The sequence below is a fragment of the Rissa tridactyla genome, chromosome 4, assembly GCF_028500815.1.
Source record: "Rissa tridactyla isolate bRisTri1 chromosome 4, bRisTri1.patW.cur.20221130, whole genome shotgun sequence".
NCBI lineage: Eukaryota > Metazoa > Chordata > Aves > Charadriiformes > Laridae > Rissa > Rissa tridactyla.
Genome location: NC_071469.1, coordinates 16,140,415 through 16,161,450, shown reverse-complemented (window position 1 = coordinate 16,161,450; position 21,036 = coordinate 16,140,415). Strand labels below are relative to the sequence as shown.

General features: G+C 38.2%; 1 protein-coding gene across 4 annotated transcripts in view; it reads left to right on the top strand.

Annotated features, from left to right (window-relative positions):
- The window catches only part of USH1C (USH1 protein network component harmonin), a 64,753-nt gene that overhangs the window by 629 nt on the left and 43,088 nt on the right, over nucleotides 1–21,036 (top strand). For all 4 annotated transcript variants that reach the window (XR_008466355.1, XM_054200991.1, XM_054200990.1 and 1 more), the window contains exons 2-12: nucleotides 3,362–3,429; nucleotides 5,352–5,495; nucleotides 6,003–6,141; nucleotides 14,297–14,405; nucleotides 14,508–14,532; nucleotides 15,263–15,320; nucleotides 16,088–16,191; nucleotides 17,868–17,952; nucleotides 18,396–18,455; nucleotides 18,738–18,794; nucleotides 20,617–20,759. Coding sequence is in view for 3 of the 4 variants with exons in the window: in XM_054200991.1 (XP_054056966.1) it covers nucleotides 3,362–3,429; nucleotides 5,352–5,495; nucleotides 6,003–6,141; nucleotides 14,297–14,405; nucleotides 14,508–14,532; nucleotides 15,263–15,320; nucleotides 16,088–16,191; nucleotides 17,868–17,952; nucleotides 18,396–18,455; nucleotides 18,738–18,794; nucleotides 20,617–20,759 (992 nt within the window). In the remaining variant the exon portion in view is untranslated. The remainder of the gene's footprint in view (nucleotides 1–3,361; nucleotides 3,430–5,351; nucleotides 5,496–6,002; nucleotides 6,142–14,296; nucleotides 14,406–14,507; nucleotides 14,533–15,262; nucleotides 15,321–16,087; nucleotides 16,192–17,867; nucleotides 17,953–18,395; nucleotides 18,456–18,737; nucleotides 18,795–20,616; nucleotides 20,760–21,036) is intronic.

Genomic DNA, 21,036 nt, shown 5'->3' with positions numbered 1-21,036 from the left:
GCCGTTGTGCATGTGCAGTCATGTGCAAATACACTTGATACATGGAGCGGCTCAGTCTGCCTGGCACGTCATTTTGTCATTTACCCAGTTAAATGAGTGCTCAGCAGAGTTCTAAATTGTATGAGCAAAGTAATCTGTGCTTAAGGAGACGAGGGAGAAAATTATTTACACATCTAAAAGATGTTTTTTCACAGCTATTTAAGACTCTCTCAGACCAAAGTTTTCAGTCCTGTTTTGTGGCCCTTTGGGTTTTTTTGTGGGGGAGATTGGTTGGGTTTTTTTGGTCAGCTTCACTCTACTTCAGTGGAGTTTCTTCAAAGCAGTGTAATGCTGCATTTTCTAGAAGTATCACCTGGTAATAAAGCCATTAACTGAAGAATTGTTACAGTGAAGTAGAAGGGCTGCAAAAAAACCATCTATATGACAAACTGAAGTTCAAAAACATTAAGGACCTGGATACTCCGTAGTGATGACTATAGCCCTCTAGCAAGTTGTTTCTGCTTGCTACCTATTACTGTATAACTCAACAGTGGATTGTGCAACCTAACTATAAAGACTCAGGTTCCTAGGCAGATGGTTACCATCTTGAACTTTAAACCCTTTCCCTTTCATTGCTGCTATAGTTCATAAATCATTCTAGTCCCACCCCTGATAACATAAGACTTAGTGTTTGTTGGTGCAAATAAGTAGGATGCATGTCTGACTGAAAATTTTATCTGACTAAGAGGATACTGGAATAGGGCTTTAAATTATTCTGTATAGTCCTGCTTCTAGTGGCTTCTGTGGCAATTTTAATGTCTCGGATACTTACTTTTTCTCTGTCAAAACAGTGAAAATGCTGAGCCGCGGGATCTGAGTTTCCTCAATTATTTGACACTTTCACATTATTCTTTTTTCTTACCAATTTTATTCAGTTCTCCCTATCAACCAGGCAGCAATGCAAAATATGTAATATATGCAAATAATTGCCCAGTTCTTCCATTCCCCTCAATAATTTTTCAAAGGCTGAGTAGCTTAAATAGAACTTTGTATTATTTTTTGAAAGCTGACAGATTGAACTAATGCTACAGTAGTGCGTTATTGTAATCTGAACTTTTTCCACACCAAAAAGTGCCTTTTTCCCCACAACTTCTATGCTACTGAATGAACTTATATAGACTTGTCGCCAGATTTTATTTTACTTTTGTATGTGGGTGCAGTTTTGTGATGACTCCTTATTGATGTCTGTGAAAAACAGTGCATTTTATATAGTAAAGAATAGATCATAAGCAACTCTATTTGTGTTCTAGGATTATAAATTGTGCAATTACTATGAAGATACCTGTAACTAATCACAGGTTGAAGTTGGAAGCAACCTCTGGAGGTCATCTGCTCCATCCCCCCTAGAGCAGGTTGCCAGGGACTCTGTCCAGATGATTTTTTAATATTTTTGGTTTAAAAACTGTGAAATCATTATCCCATACCTCCACAGTTATTGTCTCGAGAAATAGATAGTAAAATAATCCTCTGATCCAAGTTACATCATGTCACCACTGATTTTTTTATTTTTTTTTCTTAACATGTGGGGGCATGTTCTTCTAGGATTTATGAAATTAGGCTCAGTTCTTAGAAGCTGTTGATAAGCGTAGGTAAATTGCATGTCTAAAGTAAGGCTGTCCCAAGGAGTTAATGAATTAGGAAAATGGTAAGAGATGCAGGTGGTTACAATGAAGTGATGATTGGTGGAATAGAAGGCAGCAGGAGAAGAATGACCTAATTAGAGATGCACGAGGAAGATTAACCCAGCTGTAGCATTCTGAATATATAAGAAGTCACTTGAGTGTTTTTGTCAGAGGGCAAGGAAGTTGCTGGTGCAGGGTGAGAAGTGTGTGAATCAAACAGAAAGACTGAATGTTTTGTGAGAAGGAATGGCAGAATGTAGGTATGGCCCTCTGGTTCCTGAGAGGCAGTAGGAGACAGCACTATCTAGCTAGCATATCAGGAGAAAAATGGGATGTTGTTACTAGTTGCTTTCCCAATCAGGGGAAAAGATGGTGATGGTTTTGCTCGTTGTTGTGTGGGGTTGATGTGCTTAAACATTTGATGTTCTTCATGAGACACTGCTCATACAGTACCTTAGCTAGCACTAGGGATTGAGTTCTATATGCTAGAACCGAAGCTGATTTATATGTTATATTTTTTCCTCATGGGGAAGGAAAAAATGGATGTTGGACTTAATTGTGCGTGTGTTACCTTGCCTTGAACCTATGGACAGTATTGGTATTTTGATTGCAACTGTTTTATTTCCTTTTAAGGCAGACTTTTCTTCTATGTTTTGAAATTCACTGTGAATAAATTGGTGTACTCACTGGTATTTCTGTCAAGCAATCTTGTCCTACGTGTAGCTTTTTGGCCTTTAGGGGTTTTGCAAGTGTCTTTTTCCAGAGGAAACGAGTAATAGAAAACCACTTGTATGTGGAGCATTGCTGGCTTTAGAGAGCCAAAAGGGACAAAGGGAATATGAAGCATGTATTTCATTTAGGATATAACAAAAACCATTGCAAACCTAGAAAGAATGGGCCTTTCTTTAAGTATGCAAATTGCTCCTCAGACTTCACGTCACAGTAATATTAGCCTTTAGGTCAGATGTAAATTGTTCTCCTAAACATTAGGCTTGTCCAAATGTAAAACTAATGTGATGTGACCCCTTACTGAACGTAAGATCAATGGGGGTCTCACTGTCACTGAACATAAGTTGAACTCCTCATATGAGAATTCTTGGGGGTTTTTTTGCTTAATTTTATTGTAGTTATCCAAGAGCAGACATAGTAATATGACACTGGTTTAAGTAAACGTGGGGGAGGAAAGAATAACTAGCAAGTTCTATCAGTTAAGAGCTGAGAGCAAAGAGGAACAGTAGCGTAGCAGCTGGCGTAAGTCAGATCCTGAAATCAGTGGTTTGGATGACAGAATATAGATTATAATCATCTCAGTGTGGTGGTTTTATCTGTGACAGCATGTGCTATGTTAATGAATGGCCAAAAAGGTTTCTGAAAACATTTATTCAACAGTACAGTGATTATCAGGTAAGGCAAATATGATATTATTGTAATAATATTGCAGCTGAGGGGAAATCTAGCTTACAGAATGTATCGGTATTTACCACTTCGACCAACTGTTGTAATACTAATTTTAGAAAGTCTTAAGTTTCACATTGTGAGGTAATACTCTATTGCAAAAAAGTGTTTATTTTTTAGAAAAAAAAAAAGTGTTTGCCTGTTGAAATCTTTGCTCTGTGGCATAAGAATTTGTGAAAGTCTTCTGTGTTCAACATTTGTGGCTATTTAGTTAGAGATTTACAATAATGTCCTTGGGTTTTCAGGTTAATCTACTAATTGACAATGAAGCGGAGAAAGATTACCTTTATGATGTGCTGCGGATGTATCACCAGTAAGATCTAGCTTTATATATGTTTGTGTAGAATTTTACTAATGTTTTTAAATGTAAAGAGTGAGTATTCAAGATTTTAAGTGGTGGTTCTCTATGCTACTAGAAAAGTAGTTGAAGTAATAGTTTTTATTGTGTTTAATGAAGTCTTACACTTTTACAGTGTAGCCTGCAGACAAGGAAGGAGCATGTCTGTAACCACCCATAAAGTTACTTTGGTTTTATGACTTGGCAGTTTTGTAAAAGAATTTGGTGGACTCGTATGGGGACGGTGGGGGGGAAGCACTTGAATGATAAAACTGTTCTTAGGAAAAGGAGAGAGCATTGATCAAATTCGTTAATATTTCCAAATAGTGCTTATTTGTTTGCAATAGAGGTTTTCATTGAGTTTGCTTTTCAAAGATTTTTTGATAACTATTCAGATAAAAATTTATTTGCAACTGTTACCGGAAAGCTGAAAAAAATTAATCTGGGAATCTGGCATGTTTAACAACTCTGGCTTATTACAGCATAATGGGTAAAAAATGGTAAGTTGATAGGCCTATTACCAATCCTTTTGCTGAACTGATTTAAACCACAGTTGCTTAGGACCTGTATCATTGCAAATGAGATCAGCGTCTGATCCATTGTTTTTCAAAGAAGATGAGAATGTATTTTCCACTCGTCATAGAGAACTGGCTCTGATAGACATTGTTTCCATTCATATCTTAATTAATAGCATCTTATCTGAGTGAAATGTAGACGTTTCCATCTGATGTTTGCACTGAGCTATAGTTATGGGTGTATTCAGCTGCATATCTGATTCAGTTTCACTCAGGTCTGTCTAATTGCCTCTCCATTGATAAAGCCTCTTGTTTGGAAAGCTCGTTGATTCAGAAGGTCTTAATTATTTAAAATCTTCTTGCAGTTACAAAATTAACAATGCACATAGTAACTTTCCTTCAATTTCCAAAATTGCAATGACTTGAGCAGAATTTCCAATATCTCTGTGAACATATGCTGATGATGTGTGACTTTTCTGCAATATATTATGAAGTACTCCAGGGCAAAAATATGTGCAATTGCTGTTGGAGATAACATTTAATGTCTGCTTCACTGTGAACAGCATTTCCAAAAGTATTTTACCTCTAATCCCATGTAATATGCATTCCTGATCTGTATTCTGAGGCACGCGCCTCAGAAATATGGTATGCCAGGAAATGTAAATTATAAGAGAGAGAACAGCAAATAATTTAGACTAAGTTTAACTGGATGTAGTGTAGCTCCACTGAACCTTGAGGAGCTGTTCTTCCACTCGGACAACGAAGTACATTTTCTAAACCTACAACTGTCTGAGTGCTGACAGTATCAAGGATACTACTTTGTATAACTCTCATAAAACAGTTGTTCACAGCAGTTTAACTTCTGTAGATTTTGTTTATTGGTTGACGGTCCTTCAATTTTGATTTGGAAAAAAAAATAAGTCTGTCTTCTAGCTACTGAGCATTGTGATTTTTATTTTTTTTTCCTGTATCAAGACAATTTGTCAGTCCCCTAAGTTTAGGAGAGGAAGGAGCTTGTAGCCTAGATTGACTTAGAAAGATTGCTAACTAGTAAGGAGAGAAAAGTGTAGTAGACAGTTCCATAAATCTTTTTGAGACTCTGAAATTAAAGATGTCATCTGTAAAAGTGATGCATGTGACCTTAAAAGCTAAAGACAATATATAGGATTTTTCAGTAATTTTGAAGGAGGTAGTTGTTATTCCTGTTTGTTTACAGAAAGCTTGTTTTCTCAGAGGCTATTTTGCTTTGATTAAAACAATATTTGCATAAATAGGTTGAAGGGAAATGCAAACATTGAAGATACACGTACAGCAAGTTATTAAATAGTGATTTGTGTTGGTGTGTTGATTACCTGTGGCTGTTTTCTCATTGTGTTTTTGTAGATCTATGAATCTCCCAGTGCTTGTGGGGGACTTAAAACTCGTGATTAACGAACCAAGCAGATTGCCTCTATTTGATGCTATCCGCCCACTTATCCCATTAAAACACCAGGTGGAATACGATCAGCTTACGCCAAAAAGATCACGGTAAGAGAATGCAGAACAATGTGGCTAACAAATATAAGCAGGAAGTACTGAGTTTTCAGACAAATTCCAAGTAAAATACCAGTCACCTGTGTAGAGCTGGGCACAATTTTTTTTACTTTTCATGTATTTGCTAGAAGTACAGTTTTGAGCTACCTGAAATTGTTTGCCAAGTAGTTTAATCTAGTAAAGGCAGTGTAAGGGAATCAAACCCAATGCTTTCATTTTGTTGCGGTCAAAACAATCTTTTCTTATTTTTCCTGCATTTAATAATAATAAAAAAATCTTATAGCTCTAATCCTCTAGAAGCAGACAGCTTCAGTGGTTGCAGATGTCTTTTCTTATGGAAAATATTTGATGGCTTTAACACGCATCCATCCAAACTTCAGTCAACTTGCTTTTTTTCATGCCTAAATGTTATAGAGAAAAATAATGTGTAACTTTCATATGAAACGTCATTGCCACAAAGTGTTATAAAGCTGAGTAGTTGAGTATCTTCCATTTTTGCAGAAAGCTGAAAGAGGTGAGATTGGATCGTTTGCATCCTGAAGGACTTGGAATAAGTGTGAGAGGTGGAGTGGAATTTAGCTGCGGCCTCTTCATCTCCCAGTTAGTTAAAGGAGGACAGGCAGACAATGTTGGACTTCAGGTAACAAAATTATATTCATGACTGCTGTGTTGCAAAAAACCTTTTGCTACAATGTTAGGGAAGTAAGAGTTGTTCTTTAATATTTAGAAATAGCTATTGCTAGGTGCTCTTTGTCGCTTGTAATAAAATTCATAAAACACATAAGTCAATGCCATAGTAAATACCATTATATCCATGGCGAATCAACCTATTAAAATTGTTCTTTTCACCAATTTTAATGATAGGTAAACTTTTTTCTCACATTTGGGATGTGATAAAATATGAAGAGAAAAGGTCTTTCTGGAGTGCTTCTACTTCATGAGTAGGAACAGTTAAATGAAAACAGATGGAAAGAAAGATCTCGAACTAGACTGTAGAAGAGTGTTTTAAGTTGCCAAATTCTGATTATATGTAGAACATAGCATATAAATACTAAAAGATGTTACTTCCACCTTGCACAGATACAATTTTTGTAATGAAGTGTTTATTTGAACTTCATGTATAAATTGTGGAGGCTTTGATTTATGCAATGGAAGTACATAAAAGAAAGAACCTATTTTTAACCATTTCCAGTATCCTTTGTACTGCATAGAATTACACTTCATTGATTAAATTTTAGATACATGAACTGTAACAATTGGCAAAAATAATTATGTATAGAAGCACATTTTTTCTGAATAAGTACTTATGCAATTCACAATCAAGTTTTGGGTGCTTGGTTTTTTTCAATGTGTCATTTCTTGCTCATAGAGAAGTGAGCAATTGCCATGGCAAATGACTTCATTTTTCTGTGGTTTCAAAGCTGATACGGTCTGTGTTTCTGAGTAGAAAAGCTCGTGTGCCTGGCTAAATTTGTCAACTGTGAATAGTTGCTGGAAGTTTAAGGATGTTTAACGATTATATTTAATACTAGTCCAAAATGTATTAGGCTGTCATGATTCATTACAGTGTTTAATTAAGCTAATGTTTTGTAGGTATGCTTCAGTATAACTCCACGACTCTCTTAGATTAAAAAAAAAAAAGCTCTATCAACAAGTCAGTCAAAGTTAGGTTTCCATGTTTGTATAATTCATGCTGTGAGAGCTTTCTAAAATTTAAATAAATTTTCCTGTCTGTTTGCATGCATGCACATGCCCTTTTGTTTGTGCATTCATACCTATATATCCCATTCACTAATTCAGAAACATCGTTGAATTAGTCCCATTGTCTGTCAGCCTGCTCTGGACAGGCACATGACCAGTTCCCTGGGTGCTTTCAGAAGCTCCTTCTTAGAACAAAACCACAAATTCAGGAATACATGCCCACAAATTCTTTATTTAGTTGGAATCGAGAGGGTGGCATATGACACCACAAACACACTGCTGAATGTGTTGGTAGTCTACTTTTAAACATGGGATTTGCCAGTGCGTAACTCCAGAAAAGGGCATTGATGCACCTTGCCAGAGTTTGCACTACAAAAGCCTGTGTATCTTGTGCACTACACTGCACAGTGGGAATGGGAAGTGTAGACAAGAGACTTGTGCCTGGATTGTGATCAGCTCAGTAGAGAGATTCCAGCTGCATCCTTCCTCCGCTGATAGAAAACTGAGAAAAAGACAAAGACCAGTCACTTCTATGGCTTTTGAAAATATCTCCTGGAAAATACTGGAAGGCATTAATGCTGCTGGATTTAATAGCCCCAGTCTTAAACGGTCATGCTAGTACACTTCATCTTAATGCTGTGTTGCGGCTCTGCTTCTCTGCTTGTTTCAGACTAATATCTTTATCAGTGATCTGGATGAGGGGATCGAGTGCACCCTCAGCAAGTTTGCAGATGACACCAAGTTGGGTGGCAGTGTTGATCTGCTTGAGGGTAGGAAGGCTCTACGGAGAGACCTGGGCAGGCTGGATCGATGGGCTGACGCCAGTGGTATGAGGTTCAACACGGTCAAGTGCTGGGTCCTGCACTTGGGTCACAACAGCCCCGTGCAACACTACAGACTTCGGGAAGACCAGCTGGAAAGCTGCCCAGCGGAAAAGGACCTGGGGGTGTTGGTTGACAGCTGTCTGAATATGAGCCAGCAGTGTGTCCAGGTGGCCAAGAAGGCCAATAGCATCCTGGCTTCTGCCAGGGATAGTGTGGCCAGCAGAACTAGAGAAGTGATTGTCCCGCTGTACTTGGCACTGGTCAGGCGCACTTTGAATGCTGTGTTCAGTTTTGGGCCCCTCACAACGAAGAAATACATTAAGATTCTGGAGTGTGTCCAAAGAATGGCAACGAAGCTGGTGAAGGCTCTAGAGCACAAGTCTTATGAGGAGTGGCTGAGGGAGCTGGGGTTGTTCAGTCTGGAGAAAAGGAGGCTGAGGGGGAGACCTTATCGCTGTCTACAACTACCTGAAAGGAGGTTGTACAGAGGTTGCAATCAGCCTCTTCCAAAGTAACAGGCAATAGGACAAGAGGAAACAGCCTCAGGTTGCACCAGGGGAGGTTTAGACTGGATGTTAGGAAAAATTTCTTCCTCAAAAGGCTTGTCAAGCATTGAAACAGGCTGCCCAGGGAAGTGGTTGAATCACCATCCCTGGAGCTATTTAAAAGCCTTGTAGATGTGATGCTTTGGAGCACGGTTTAGTGGTGGACTTAGCAGTTCTAAGTTAATGTTTGGACTTGATGATCTTAAAGGTCCTTTACAACTTAATTCTATGACACGATTGATAGATAAGGACTTATGCTTAGTCGTTGTGCTACTATGAGGATGTCAATTTTCATTTTTTCTCAGTATGCAGAAAGGCACTATGGGCTTTCTGTAACTGAGGCTGTTGTACTACACATTGGTGACAGTGAATGGGATTGTAAAGGATCTTTGGGCTGGAAAATATGCTCAAGACTGACTATGAATTTGTTAGATTATGTGTATTAATATGAACAAGGTCGTGCTTTGCAGCTCATGTAACTGCCTGACTTCCATTTTCTGATATGTGGTCTTAAAGCTCAGCCTAAAGTGCCTTCATAATAGGTGGCACTAGACACTTTCTGAACCCCACTGAATAACAAGAGCTGACAGGCAACCCATTGTTCTAAATTGCTGTCTCACAGTAAAGCCAACTGCTTCTGAAATTTCACCCACCTGCTTTATTTAACTAAATCTCTACACGTTTTCTATCCCAAAAATGCTGTCTCGGAAGGGTATAATGATCTTCTATTATACCATCACTTTTACGTCCTGCTGCTTTTTAAAAAAAATTCAAATTCATTTTGCACGTTTTCTCCTTGAAGTAGTTTCCAAGTTACATTAAAATGACTGAATAATCACGCAGGCTTACAGAGACATTTGTAGTTTTGACCCTTTTTTAACTGCAGTTTCTCGCACAGTCAAGTGTTTTGTCCTTTCATGAAGAAATGTACTTCATCTTTTTTTTTTTTTTCCCCCCCTCTGCTTTCTGATACTTATGTCTGTGGGGATACAAAGAGGTGGAGATTGGTATGAATGATGAAAATGGAAGAAGTATACAAAATGAGAAATCTGAAACAGTGATGATGTTATGTAAAAACCCTTCAATTTCCTCAAAGCCCTAAATATGATATTTCTCATGTTAAAAGTTACAAATAATAGGCATTTTACTTGGGAAAAGTTAGGTTTGCAGCTTTTCTTTTGAAAGTCTGTCATCTCCCTGTTTGATAGGGAAAGGGGAAACAGTGATATATAATAACAAAATATTTGTTACTGTTCTGCTCTGCTCAACCCTGCAGACTTTTATCGCTACTGCTTTTGATTCAGAAGGTTGGTATACAGTGATACCAGTACAAAAGTAACAAAATATATGAAAACAACTATTAATTACTTCAGTATATGGACACTTGTTTTTTGAAGGAAAAGCTGTTCAAGTGTCCTAAAAAGAAACAGTTTGTTACTGGCCTATGCCTCCTGTAGCTCAGCATAGACTGAGGTATTTCTAAAATGCCATCAGTCTTACATTGACAGTCAGTAACAGAAGTGTCATTAGCATGCGTGAAGAGTACTAGCCTGAAGCTCAGCAAAGAGGAGTATTAAAAATATCTATATGGGAAAAGCTCATTCCCATACGGGAGGAAAAATAAAATAAGTTCTTGGCTGCATTTAGAATTTTGTAAGTGTGTGCCTCTTAAGGAGGTGGTATAATACTAAAAGATATGACTTGCTTAGTGAATGGTGACATCCTCAGAACAATACTAGTTCTGCTGATACAGAAGCTATGTGGAGACTTGCAAACAACACTGCCATTTGCAGTCCTAAAACCGTGCCGCATCTGTGTGTTATGGCATTGCAGTTAATAACAGTAGGTTAGGTTACCCTTTTAAAAAGCTGGGTTTGTGCAAACTCAGGCTCCATGGTCTGTTATAGTCCGCATGATGTGGAAGGTGTGCATAAAGGAGGGATCTTGAACTAAACTAAAAACAAAAAACCCCACCAACAACAAGTGTGTAAGAACAATAGAAAAGTCTGGGTAGATCAAATGAGGTCAACGTTGCATACTTGAGGTTAACTAGTTACACACAAACTTCTGGTATTTTTGCAAGTGAGTAATCCAGAGAGAGGCCAGAGATGGGAATGGAGGAAGAAGTTTTTTGAGCATTTTACTACTAACTCAACCTTCCTTTGAAAAGCAGAGGTCACTCGCTTTCCTACCACTTCCTAGAATGACCAGCACAATCCTAAATATTAAGTCTTTATGCACGGTGTCACAAGTCTGTCTCTGAGCCATTTTGCTTCTTGGCAATACAGTCACATTGCCAGTGCTAATCCAAGTCCTAAAAATGCATTATTTACAATGGATTTCCTGAAGTGTCGAGGGCAATGGAACAGCACTAGGCTAAATTCTTGGGTTTGGGGTGAGGAACTAGCTTAGAATTTAGCAGTGTATTTGCAGGGGAAAGAGGAGTGCAATGGCATGGCTGCCCGGCCTGTGGGATGGGTGGGTGTGTGAGTGGATGGATGTGGTTTTGGTTGTTTGGAACAAGTTGTTTTAGTGAGTGTTGTTTCGTAGTGAGAGATATCAGGGGCATGGCACTAAACTGCAGACCCCATGTGCTTTTCCCTGTCTAATTCTGCATTTTTACCACAGATTGTATGTTCAAAAGTCTTCAGTACTGACCGATTTCTGCACTTATTAATGATCATATCAAAAATCTGACTGGCTTAAATGAAAACAGTCAAGCTCCTGAGAGTGTTGCAAATTGCACGCAGGCCGTTGTGCTGGGTGAGATTTTTGGATATCCAGCTGGTGGAGCAGCAGCCCCACTGGTTAGGGGCTGGGGACCCACGGTCGGTCGTATTCTGCCTCTGCAAGCATATTCTCTCCCGCAGGACAGTCACATGCTGCATTTTCTTTGCTTTCGTAGTCTTCTGATGCTGTGTTGTGTCAGCTAAAAATCTTTAAATTCAGTGGAAAGGAAACTGCACTGCATGAACCGTGCTAGTCCTCAGTCAGCCAGACTGACTTCACTTTCTTTTAAGCCTTATCAAGCAGAGATACTCCCATCAAACTTGTGTGATGGAAAAAACCAGTGGATATGCTGTGTGATTTAGTCTGTGTGGCCACAGTAGATCACTTCGTTAGTCTCACTAAGACTGGTGGCATTACCTTCTGACTTTCTGGTGACAGTGGAGTTGGAAAGTCTCTATGGGGGAGCCTGGAAGAATCTGCCTCAAAAGCAAAAAAATACTCTTATATTTAAAAAAAAAAAAGTTTGGATCAGAGCATTATCTAAGGCTGCTTACACAGACTTAAGAAATGTGTTAAAGATTATAGTATTTATTGTAAAACTGTTGTGTAAATATTACAATGAAGTCTTTAATTCTGTAAGCAGATACTGATTTTTTGCACAATGGCATCTTCTCACTTAGTGGTTAGGGCTGAATGAAGCTTCTCATGCTTTTCTGTTCTCGATGAGTCTCCTGTGCTCCCTGTGATCCGGAAGAGCTAACTTTTCAGATATTCCACAGCAGCAGCTGAAAATGCGTTCATAGCTGACCTTTGTAGCAGAGGCTGGTGCGCCAGCAGTCCCAAAGCAACTGGATGAAAGGGAAGTTCCCCTCAATCAGTATTATCATGGCCAGAGTCTTTATATTAACGAACTTTCACCAAACACGTGGTGAATCTGCTGCTCCCCCTAAATTTTTTTAATCAATAAAGATGTTCACTAAAACTGTAAAAATCATGCTTTTAATACTCAATTTGTAGTATAAGGACCTTTTCCAAATCTAAAGTGAAAGCACAGAGCCTCTCAACAAAATGGTTGTATGTATTTTTTTAAATGAGCATGACAATGCATTCCACCTAGATTATTTTTTTTTTGGTGGTGTTTAGAACTGGTTGCTTTAGCTTTGCTAAACTTGAAATCAGCTTGATGCAGATAACTGCATGGAAAACTTAACCCTAAACAGATGAAATTTGGCAGCTTGAAACTTTGGAAAAAGTTAGGCAATCATTCGCTAGGGTGCAATATTGCCATGAAAGCAGACATATTTGAGAGGAGGCACACAAAGTTTTATTAAGAACAAAGTCCTGTTCTGCTCACGTTAATGAGAAGAGTCCTGTCAACTATCAAGGTGGGATTTTGATACATTTTACATAATAAATATTCACAGTAGTTCGTAACAAATGCTACTGGAGAGCAGTAAAGCCAAGATGTTTGGCTTTGTGCTTGTGGAGATCAGAGTACAGAGGTGTAAGATGATTTGCTGTTAAAGCCACTTCCTAGTAATCTTTTATCTGTCCTACTGTGTGGAGGATTGATTTGTATTGCCTACTGGAATAGCATATGCACTATATACCAGCTGCTAGTAAGAAAGTCCAATCCCATCCCAGCCAAAACCATGATAGGTCCCCAGTGTGGCCTTTGATCTGTGCCAGCAAGCACTCTCCATCAGTTCCTATGCAGTTTGGGTGATAACATGTGCCAGGGGTGATTCCTAGAGAGCAGGTTACATGGAGCCACCCTGCTTTGGAGGAATTGTCTTCACTGCTATAGAATGGTCTTTGTACTTAATTTATATACCAGGGCATATGTAATTTCTGTGTAACGCTGGCCTTTTTTAGGATCAGTCAATGAGTCTTGGAGATGAATTGCATGCACTGTGTGGATTTGTTTCTTCAGTCTCTTGCTTCCAGATACGTTACTTCTTTTTGATGCCCTATACTTATATAAAGATGCTGGGTTGTTTTTGTATTTCTGCTGTTATTGCTTCGTGAGACTTTGTGACATGTTTTTCTGTGATTTGTTTAGAACAATATTGAACTATTTTGAGGCAGGTATTACACACGAGCAACAAGGATTATCTTTTAGCTTCTCTGTCTCTCTCTCTCTCTCTGTGTGTATATATATATATATATAACACTAGTTATGTAGGTGTGGGTTTTTTTCCCCTCTGGAATGCCTGTGTAGTTGTTGGGTTTCTGTATTAGTAAACCCCCTACATCTTTTCCTGCACAACAGATGAAACCTGTGTGGCAAAATGCAGTTGTTTTTCATATACCCATTTTGTGAGACATATGGCACACAGGTTTGGAAGGCTGGGGTTGCTGCTGTGAAACACTTGAAAATCTGTCACCTATGAGTAGCATGCAATTTTATTACTAATGTAGGTGATCCAAGAAGACTTAAGCTACTGAACCCCAGAATAAGCATTTGTTATGTTAGTACATGACTGTTGTAACTAATCAGATGTCAGACCTGAAACGGAGCTAAATTCCATTAAAATAATGCATTTTTCTGAATCCAGAATAAGGCGAGTTAATAAGACCAAGTTGAGTTTCTTGTTGATCAAAATAGCTAAGAAGGTATCTCAGAGAGTATGTGGTAAAAGCAAACTTAAACTGCTGAAGTATAAAAGAAGAAAATAACCTCAAACTTATTTTAAGTGAATTATGGACACTTGTATTTAAGGTAATCTGTATCCTACAAGTCCGATGTGTAGAGACTAATTTTTATCCTTTCCTCTACGTATTATTTATAAAATTGTTATTTAGCCATTAACCTGCCCTTTTGGCATTAAATGTTATGTTCAAACAAATACAGGTAAATCTGATCTGGGCGTTACCTGAAATTCAAAAGGTATTCAGGACTCAGCATTATCAAACCTTTGCATCAGAATGATTGCCAGATTGCATCATTGCTTAATTGCACTATCTATTTTTATTTCTACCTTTCTTTTTTGAGGTTGGAGATGAGATAGTTCGTATAAACGGATATTCTATTTCCTCGTGCACACATGAAGAAGTCATAAACCTCATTCGTACAAAGAAAATAGTGTCCATAAAAGTAAGACGTAAGTAACAGCAAAAATCACCTGTGTCACTAAAGATAGCTGTTAATAGATTGCTAGTGATCTGTAAAAAGTGTTACTTAGCAGAGTATTTTTCTTTTTCAGATGTTGGCATGATACCTGTCAAAAGGTAATGGTATTTAGTTTGAAAAGAAATTGATATTCATTTTCACGTAGCCTCTTCAATATCCAAAGAACGCCTGTGTTTATCTGTATGTTTGTAAAGGTGTGAATGGGCATCTCTGTAGCTCATTAAAATGGCACGTTCTTTGTGATAAACAGGCAGACGTCTTGTTTGATGAATCTGACATTTTCTGCCTGTTGCTTGCTTGAGTGAACCAGTTTTCATTTCCTCACTTTTCATGGATATTACCTGGAAATTTCATTATCAATGCACCTAGCTTAACAGAGAGCTCCACTGCTACTGTGTGTACATAACATTTGAGGATGGCTTCAAAGCTTAGAAAAACTTCAAATTGTTGTCCTCCTCCAATTTTTGTTGAAATTTTGAAACTTTAGGTGTAATGTTTGAGAAATGTTAATGATGGGAGGTATGTCTCTGCACAGATGCTTATATAAGCTGTTGAAGTCATTTTGATTATTTTCACAGTTTTTCTTAGAGTTTCTCAAAAGTGTTTCACTTGAGGAGATTTTCTCAAATTTATGTTCAATCGGCTTTACTAGCCTAAATAATTGTATGTTTGTTTGATGTTCTATTTATATTGCTAAAAAATAAACCAGTTGTGAATGGTATCCAAAGAAACCTGTGGATGCAAAATAGGAGGCCACATTCCAAAGTAGTTTCTTGAGTACATTCACATTTATTTTTGTCACTGTTTTAAATTACTTTTTCCTTCCAGTTCAGCAGACGAACCCCTTAAATGGCAATATGTGGACCAATTTGTGTCAGAGTCTGAGGTAAGAGATCAATGTTTTATTAAGATGTCTTCTGGGAAATCTCTAATGGTTCTGGAACACTTTCTCAGCAGAGCTTATCACAGAAGTTATTGTACGTATTTCTATGATGCAATATCTTGTTACAAGTATTCTGCGAGAAACATCTTTTGTGGTAGGAAACAATTCTAGAATCATTAGATAAGGAAAGGGTATGATACAAATAAAATATCTTTTACTCATTAATTGGTACTTTACTTTGCTTGAGCTTATTAGCTTACCAGGCTGTAGTTCTACTATACAAATCTTTAACAGGGTATCTGGCCTATCTTAGCTATATTAGTGGAGCAATGACAGGTATGAATGCAAGTGACTTCGATGGGTTGCAGCAATGAAAAAAGAGACCACAGTTATGATTCTTTTGCTTTCAGGAAGAAAGATTTTGTTAAATAGTGAGCACTATCATGTATTTTTCCAGCTCGTTTGTCAGGGAACATCTAAATGATTATTTTGCCATATCACTTTCCCCTAATTTTCTTTCACCCTTTTCTGAAGACAAAGTTTGACTATTTAAACCATCTTCTCGAAATAGAAAGATAAGTTCAGGCTTTCACCTCAGCTGTGCAGCTCTACCGAAATGACTGTACTTTACATTCATCTCCAGCAGGGCCTTGGAGCAATCTTATCTTGATATTGGCAGGGTTTGATCCTGGCATCGTGGGGTTCTATAGTAGTCTTGATAGAGCTTCAACACAGAGTAACACTTGCATCACTCTTTAATCCCCCTACAGGAAGGGAAGGGCAGTGTTGCTGGTCTTGCTTCTTCTGGAGGGAGAGACAATAAAGAGAAGAAAGTTTTCATTAGCTTGATTGGTACAAAAGGCATGGGATGCAGGTGGGTACATGTTTCTTATTTAATGTCACTGGTTTGTTAAGTTAGACATCCAAGACAGTTATTTTGATTCTTCATTGATACGATATCAATAAAATGGAGATCCATGCTGGATCAGGAAGGCAAACTGAAACAGGAGGGTATCTGTGGCACATAATATGTATTATTAGACAAAGCATAAAGCGTTACAAGTTCTGACTTGAAACAAAAAAAATCTTTTAAATTAAAAAAAGAGCAGGCTGAAAGTGACATAATACAAGTTGTCATGGAATTGGATCTTTTAAATGTTTTTATATTTTAAAATACTTTTAAATGCTGCTCTGTGACATAGCAACTTCCAGTGCCGTTCAGTGTCAGGTTCATTCTCTGAGCGTCGACTGCTTTCTTTGACCCTTTTCAGAACTAAGAAGGCATCACACAGCTATATCCAGTTCCTAAATGTAATGTTGAATTTGAAAGACTTTTAGAAATATGAACAGATCCTTCTCAGACTCCTGTTCTTGCAGCTAGTTATGGAGGTTTTGGGGTAGAAGTGATATTGTAGGATTTGTCATATATTTAGGAATATATAGTTGAAGTTATCAAGATTGAACTGTACAGAATATTTTCTAAAGCTTAAGTTTTCTTTCATATTATTTGGAAGAAATAAAAGTTTTAAAAAATTATTTACAGACCTGGAGGGGTGGTTCAACATCACCTGCTGGATATACTATTTACAAAAATCGTTGCTGTGTTTGGGCCTATCTTAGACTGCAGATTAGTTTCTAGGCTAGATATTGGCCCCTGTTTGAAACATCCTTCTTTCTTTTAATAAATAATCTTGAAAAATAACATTGTTTTATACATATAGTATACTGCAGTTCGGTGAGGAAAAAGTGTTAATTATTAATTCTTCCACCATGACAGTGCTTTTTGGTGCCCAACATGGGACTTTTAATCCCAGCGTTGAAGATACCAATCTCGAGTAAGTTGTTGGGTGCCAAAAAGGACTGTTGTGGTTTAATCCCAGCCAGACAACGCAGTCAGTTGCTCACTCACCCAGTTGGGATAGGGGAGAGAATCAGAAGAGTAAAAGTAAGAAAAAATTCATGGATTGAGATAAAGACAGTTTACTCAGTAAGCGAAAGCCACACAGGCAAGCAAAGTAAAACCAGGAATTTGTTCACTATTTCCCATCAGCAGGCAGGTGTTCAGCCATCTCCAGGAAGGGACGGCTCCATCACATGTAACAGTTACTTGGGAAGACAAAAGCCATAACTCCAGATGTTCACCCCCTTCCTTCTTCTTCCCCTAGCTTTATATACTGAGCATGGCATCACATGGCATGTAATATTCCCCTGGTCAGTTGGGGTCAGCTGTCCTGGTTGCATCTCCTCCCAGCTTTTTGTGCACTCCCAAGCCTACTCGTTGGCAGGGCAGTATGAGGAGCAGAAAAGGCCTTAACTTCTTAGCAACAACAAAATCCATTAGTGCGCTATCAACAGTATTCCCATCCCAAACCCAAAACATAGCATTATACCAGCTGCTGGCAAGAAAGTCAACTGCGTTCCAGCTGAAACAACAACAGAAACAAATTACGGGAAAACAACTAAGAGTGCTCAATGCATTACACCGTATTATTCTATAAATATTATCCTATAAATGTGGTTTTGGTGTTGTTTGTTTTTATATTATACCAGTATTTCCAGTGGTCCAACACAAAAACCAGGCATTTTCATCAGTAATGTTAAGCCGGGTTCTCTTTCAGCAGAGGTGGGCTTAGAGGTAAGTTTGCCACCTTCCAAGGTAGGTGCCACAAGGAAATCTTGTTTGGTATTTACTACTACAAGGATACTGCATCACTGTAAAGTCACTAGCTGTGTTCTTTTCTTTTCTTTTCTTTTCTTTTTTTTTTTTCCCCACATGAAAGAAATGCCATGTGGTTACATTTAAAATGAAGCAAGTTTCCTAAACTTTAAGAACTTGAGAAGTGCCCTACTGGGTCAGACCAACAGTCCATCGAGTTCAGTATTCGAACTCGGTGCCAGTAAGAAATGCTAATATGGGAGGATGTGCAGGCCTGGCCGCTTTCCGCTCTGTTCCCTTTAGACTCTGCCAGTACCTATGATTATTGTATTAAAAATGGTAGAGACTATATCTTTTCCTGTTTTCATTTAATATATGTACTAATTTAGCATCTGTACTAAAATTTGGATTAACTCCTTTAGGTCGGTGATCAGATCGTTGAGGTAAATGGAGTGGACTTTTCTAATGTGGATCATAAAGAGGTAAGATCAAATCTTCCTAATTCCCCAAATACATAACTGTCAGCTTATTAAGCATCTGTCCAATTTTCCTGGCTGCAAAAAGTATGTTTTGATATCAGGCTGCTTAGACAAAGAGGTGGTGTTTTGAACATAGGAATGTGGACATTTGATCTACCACCTTGTTTAGTTCAGGTAGGTCTTCTGGAAATTCTAGCCTTGACAACCAGCATCTCTCATCCTGTTGTATGTGCAGGCCTTTTATTGCTTAATTCAGACTGATTTTTGTTTTGCTTTAATTTGCAGGCTGTCAGAGTGCTCAAAAGTAGTCGTACTTTGACTATCTCGGTGGTAGCAGGCGCTGTAAGTAGTATATTTATAAAAGCAGAACATCTATGGAAATTGCTATGTGGGCAAATAAATGATAAAAATAAATAGGTAAGAAGTGAAGCTGTGTTTCATTATAATGTCTGTCCCTCTGAATTCTGTCAAAACAGGGCAGTGTTGAGTGGCTTTTGATTATTTCATTAATAACTATCCACAGTCTTCTCAAATAAAACACTTTTGTGACTGTGGGCCAGCGCAAAACCATTCCCTTGACAAGGAATGGAAATTAACTTTATCATAATGGTTTCCTATGTTTGAGAGCTGCTGTTCTAACAGATAGCTGCTTCTGCTGAAACACAAAAGGTGAATTGGAGTCATTTTTTTCCTTGTGAATAGCTGATGTCTGAGTTTTATTCCAGATTAATTCCCTGTGTAACTGTTTATCTGATCTCTTTAGTGTATCAGCACATTGAAAATTGTTCAGTTTTCAATTTCCACGGTTTTGTACAACAGAACTATATGCCTTTGGGGCCTAATCTAAAGCCAGCTGAAGTTAATTAAATCTTTCCACTGACTTCAGTGTGGCTTTCAATAAACGTTTTATTGGTTTTACTGCTTTAATCCTTCTTATAGTAAAATGTATAGTTATATACAAGAGGATACTCAAGTTCCGTAGACTAATCAAAGATGGTATTTTTCTAATTGCCTTGCAACTGAATTAAATAGGGAAAGCAAGATTTAATAAATCAATTAAGCTACGTCTAAGGGCTCATGTATACTCTGTAGCTATATTAAGGAATTCGTGGTTTAATTAAACTACTCTTAGAGTAACAAAAGATGCAGCTGTCGGAGGCATTGTAGATGCTGTTTAAACAAAGGCTTCAGGAACTCAACATCCTAAGGAGGATGTTTCAACTCCCAGCTATGTAACCAACTGTTAGAAAAGATGGGATCTGCTACAGAATCCCCTACACAGGGATTGCATCCTTCAAATGGTGAAGTTTTGCTATGGAACTCTTCTGCTCCATCCTACTCCACCTTGTGTGTTTCTCCGTTCCTCAAGGCACATCTTTGTATTGAAGAGGAGGTTGCAAACGGAAACAGCTTCTCTACTTTTTTTCTGTCAGCAAAGACCGTAGTGCAAAGGCATTCTTCACTGCTTGTTTTTGTTTAAGCTGTCTGCTTTGAGCCTTAAAGACATGAAAAATTCTGCCTTCCTAACTAACATGGGATTTTAATTTCAGTAGTGAAAATTAGATAAATGTTATCGAAGCGTTCCACAAATAGCACCGTGGAAATATCTTTCTTGAATAGAAAACAGTGCACGTTTCTTAACTGTAAAGCAAATGGAACAGGAACAAAACCAACTTAAACACATCAACTATATAACCTTTTGGCAATGTATGTTTCCTGTATTTGAGTTCCCTGTATGTTTCCACGGCAGCCACGAGAGCATTAAAACACAGTTGCTGTGTAGTTGTCTTCCACATTGGGATACATTCAATGCGCTGTTCTCTAGCATTGCATTGCTCAATTAGATTTCAATAAAGTATAATGTGGAGTTTCTTCTGGGTGACACACTGAGCATGTCTTTGGCACGACCCCTGTGCTATTGTTGCTGACTTTAGTAGTTGCCTTGCCTCTTAGGAGGTTTTTAGCACATCATAACTTCGAGAATGAAACTGGAGTAGCTCTTTGGAATGAAGTGATCGGGTCTTTCAGAAAGCATTCCTCAGAAAAAGTAATGTCAGGAAATGGCAGATGTGCCTAATACGTAATCTGTTTTGAATGATCTCCTAGAAGAACTACATTCATGAGACTTTTTCACAACTGCTTTGTGTGGTGGTTCTGATTGCAGGGAAAGGAGCTGTTTATGACTGAAGATGAAAGGCAGAGAGAAGCACGTCTTCGTGAGCAGGAACGCCAGGAGTTAATGCATCAGAAGCGACTTGCGCTGGAGACTAACAAGATCATCAAAGAGCAGCAAGAGAAAGAGAGATTGTAAGGACTCTTATGTAGGACAGTCTGAAAAATTTAGCTTGGATTCGGAAAGAGCATGGAAGACAGGAACAACTGGGATAAGTTGTTCCTTAAGATTCCCAACTTAGATTAACTTAGTTTTGCTGTTGTAGAGTCTGTTCCTAAATCCTTATCCTGTGGTGCCCTTGATGTTCTGGGTTTTCCAAGCTGATATCGTTCAAATATGCCTTGAGTAGAAGGGTCACTTTGTTCCCCAACCGTCGTACCCGTATTGTTCAATGTGATATTAGTTATTTTC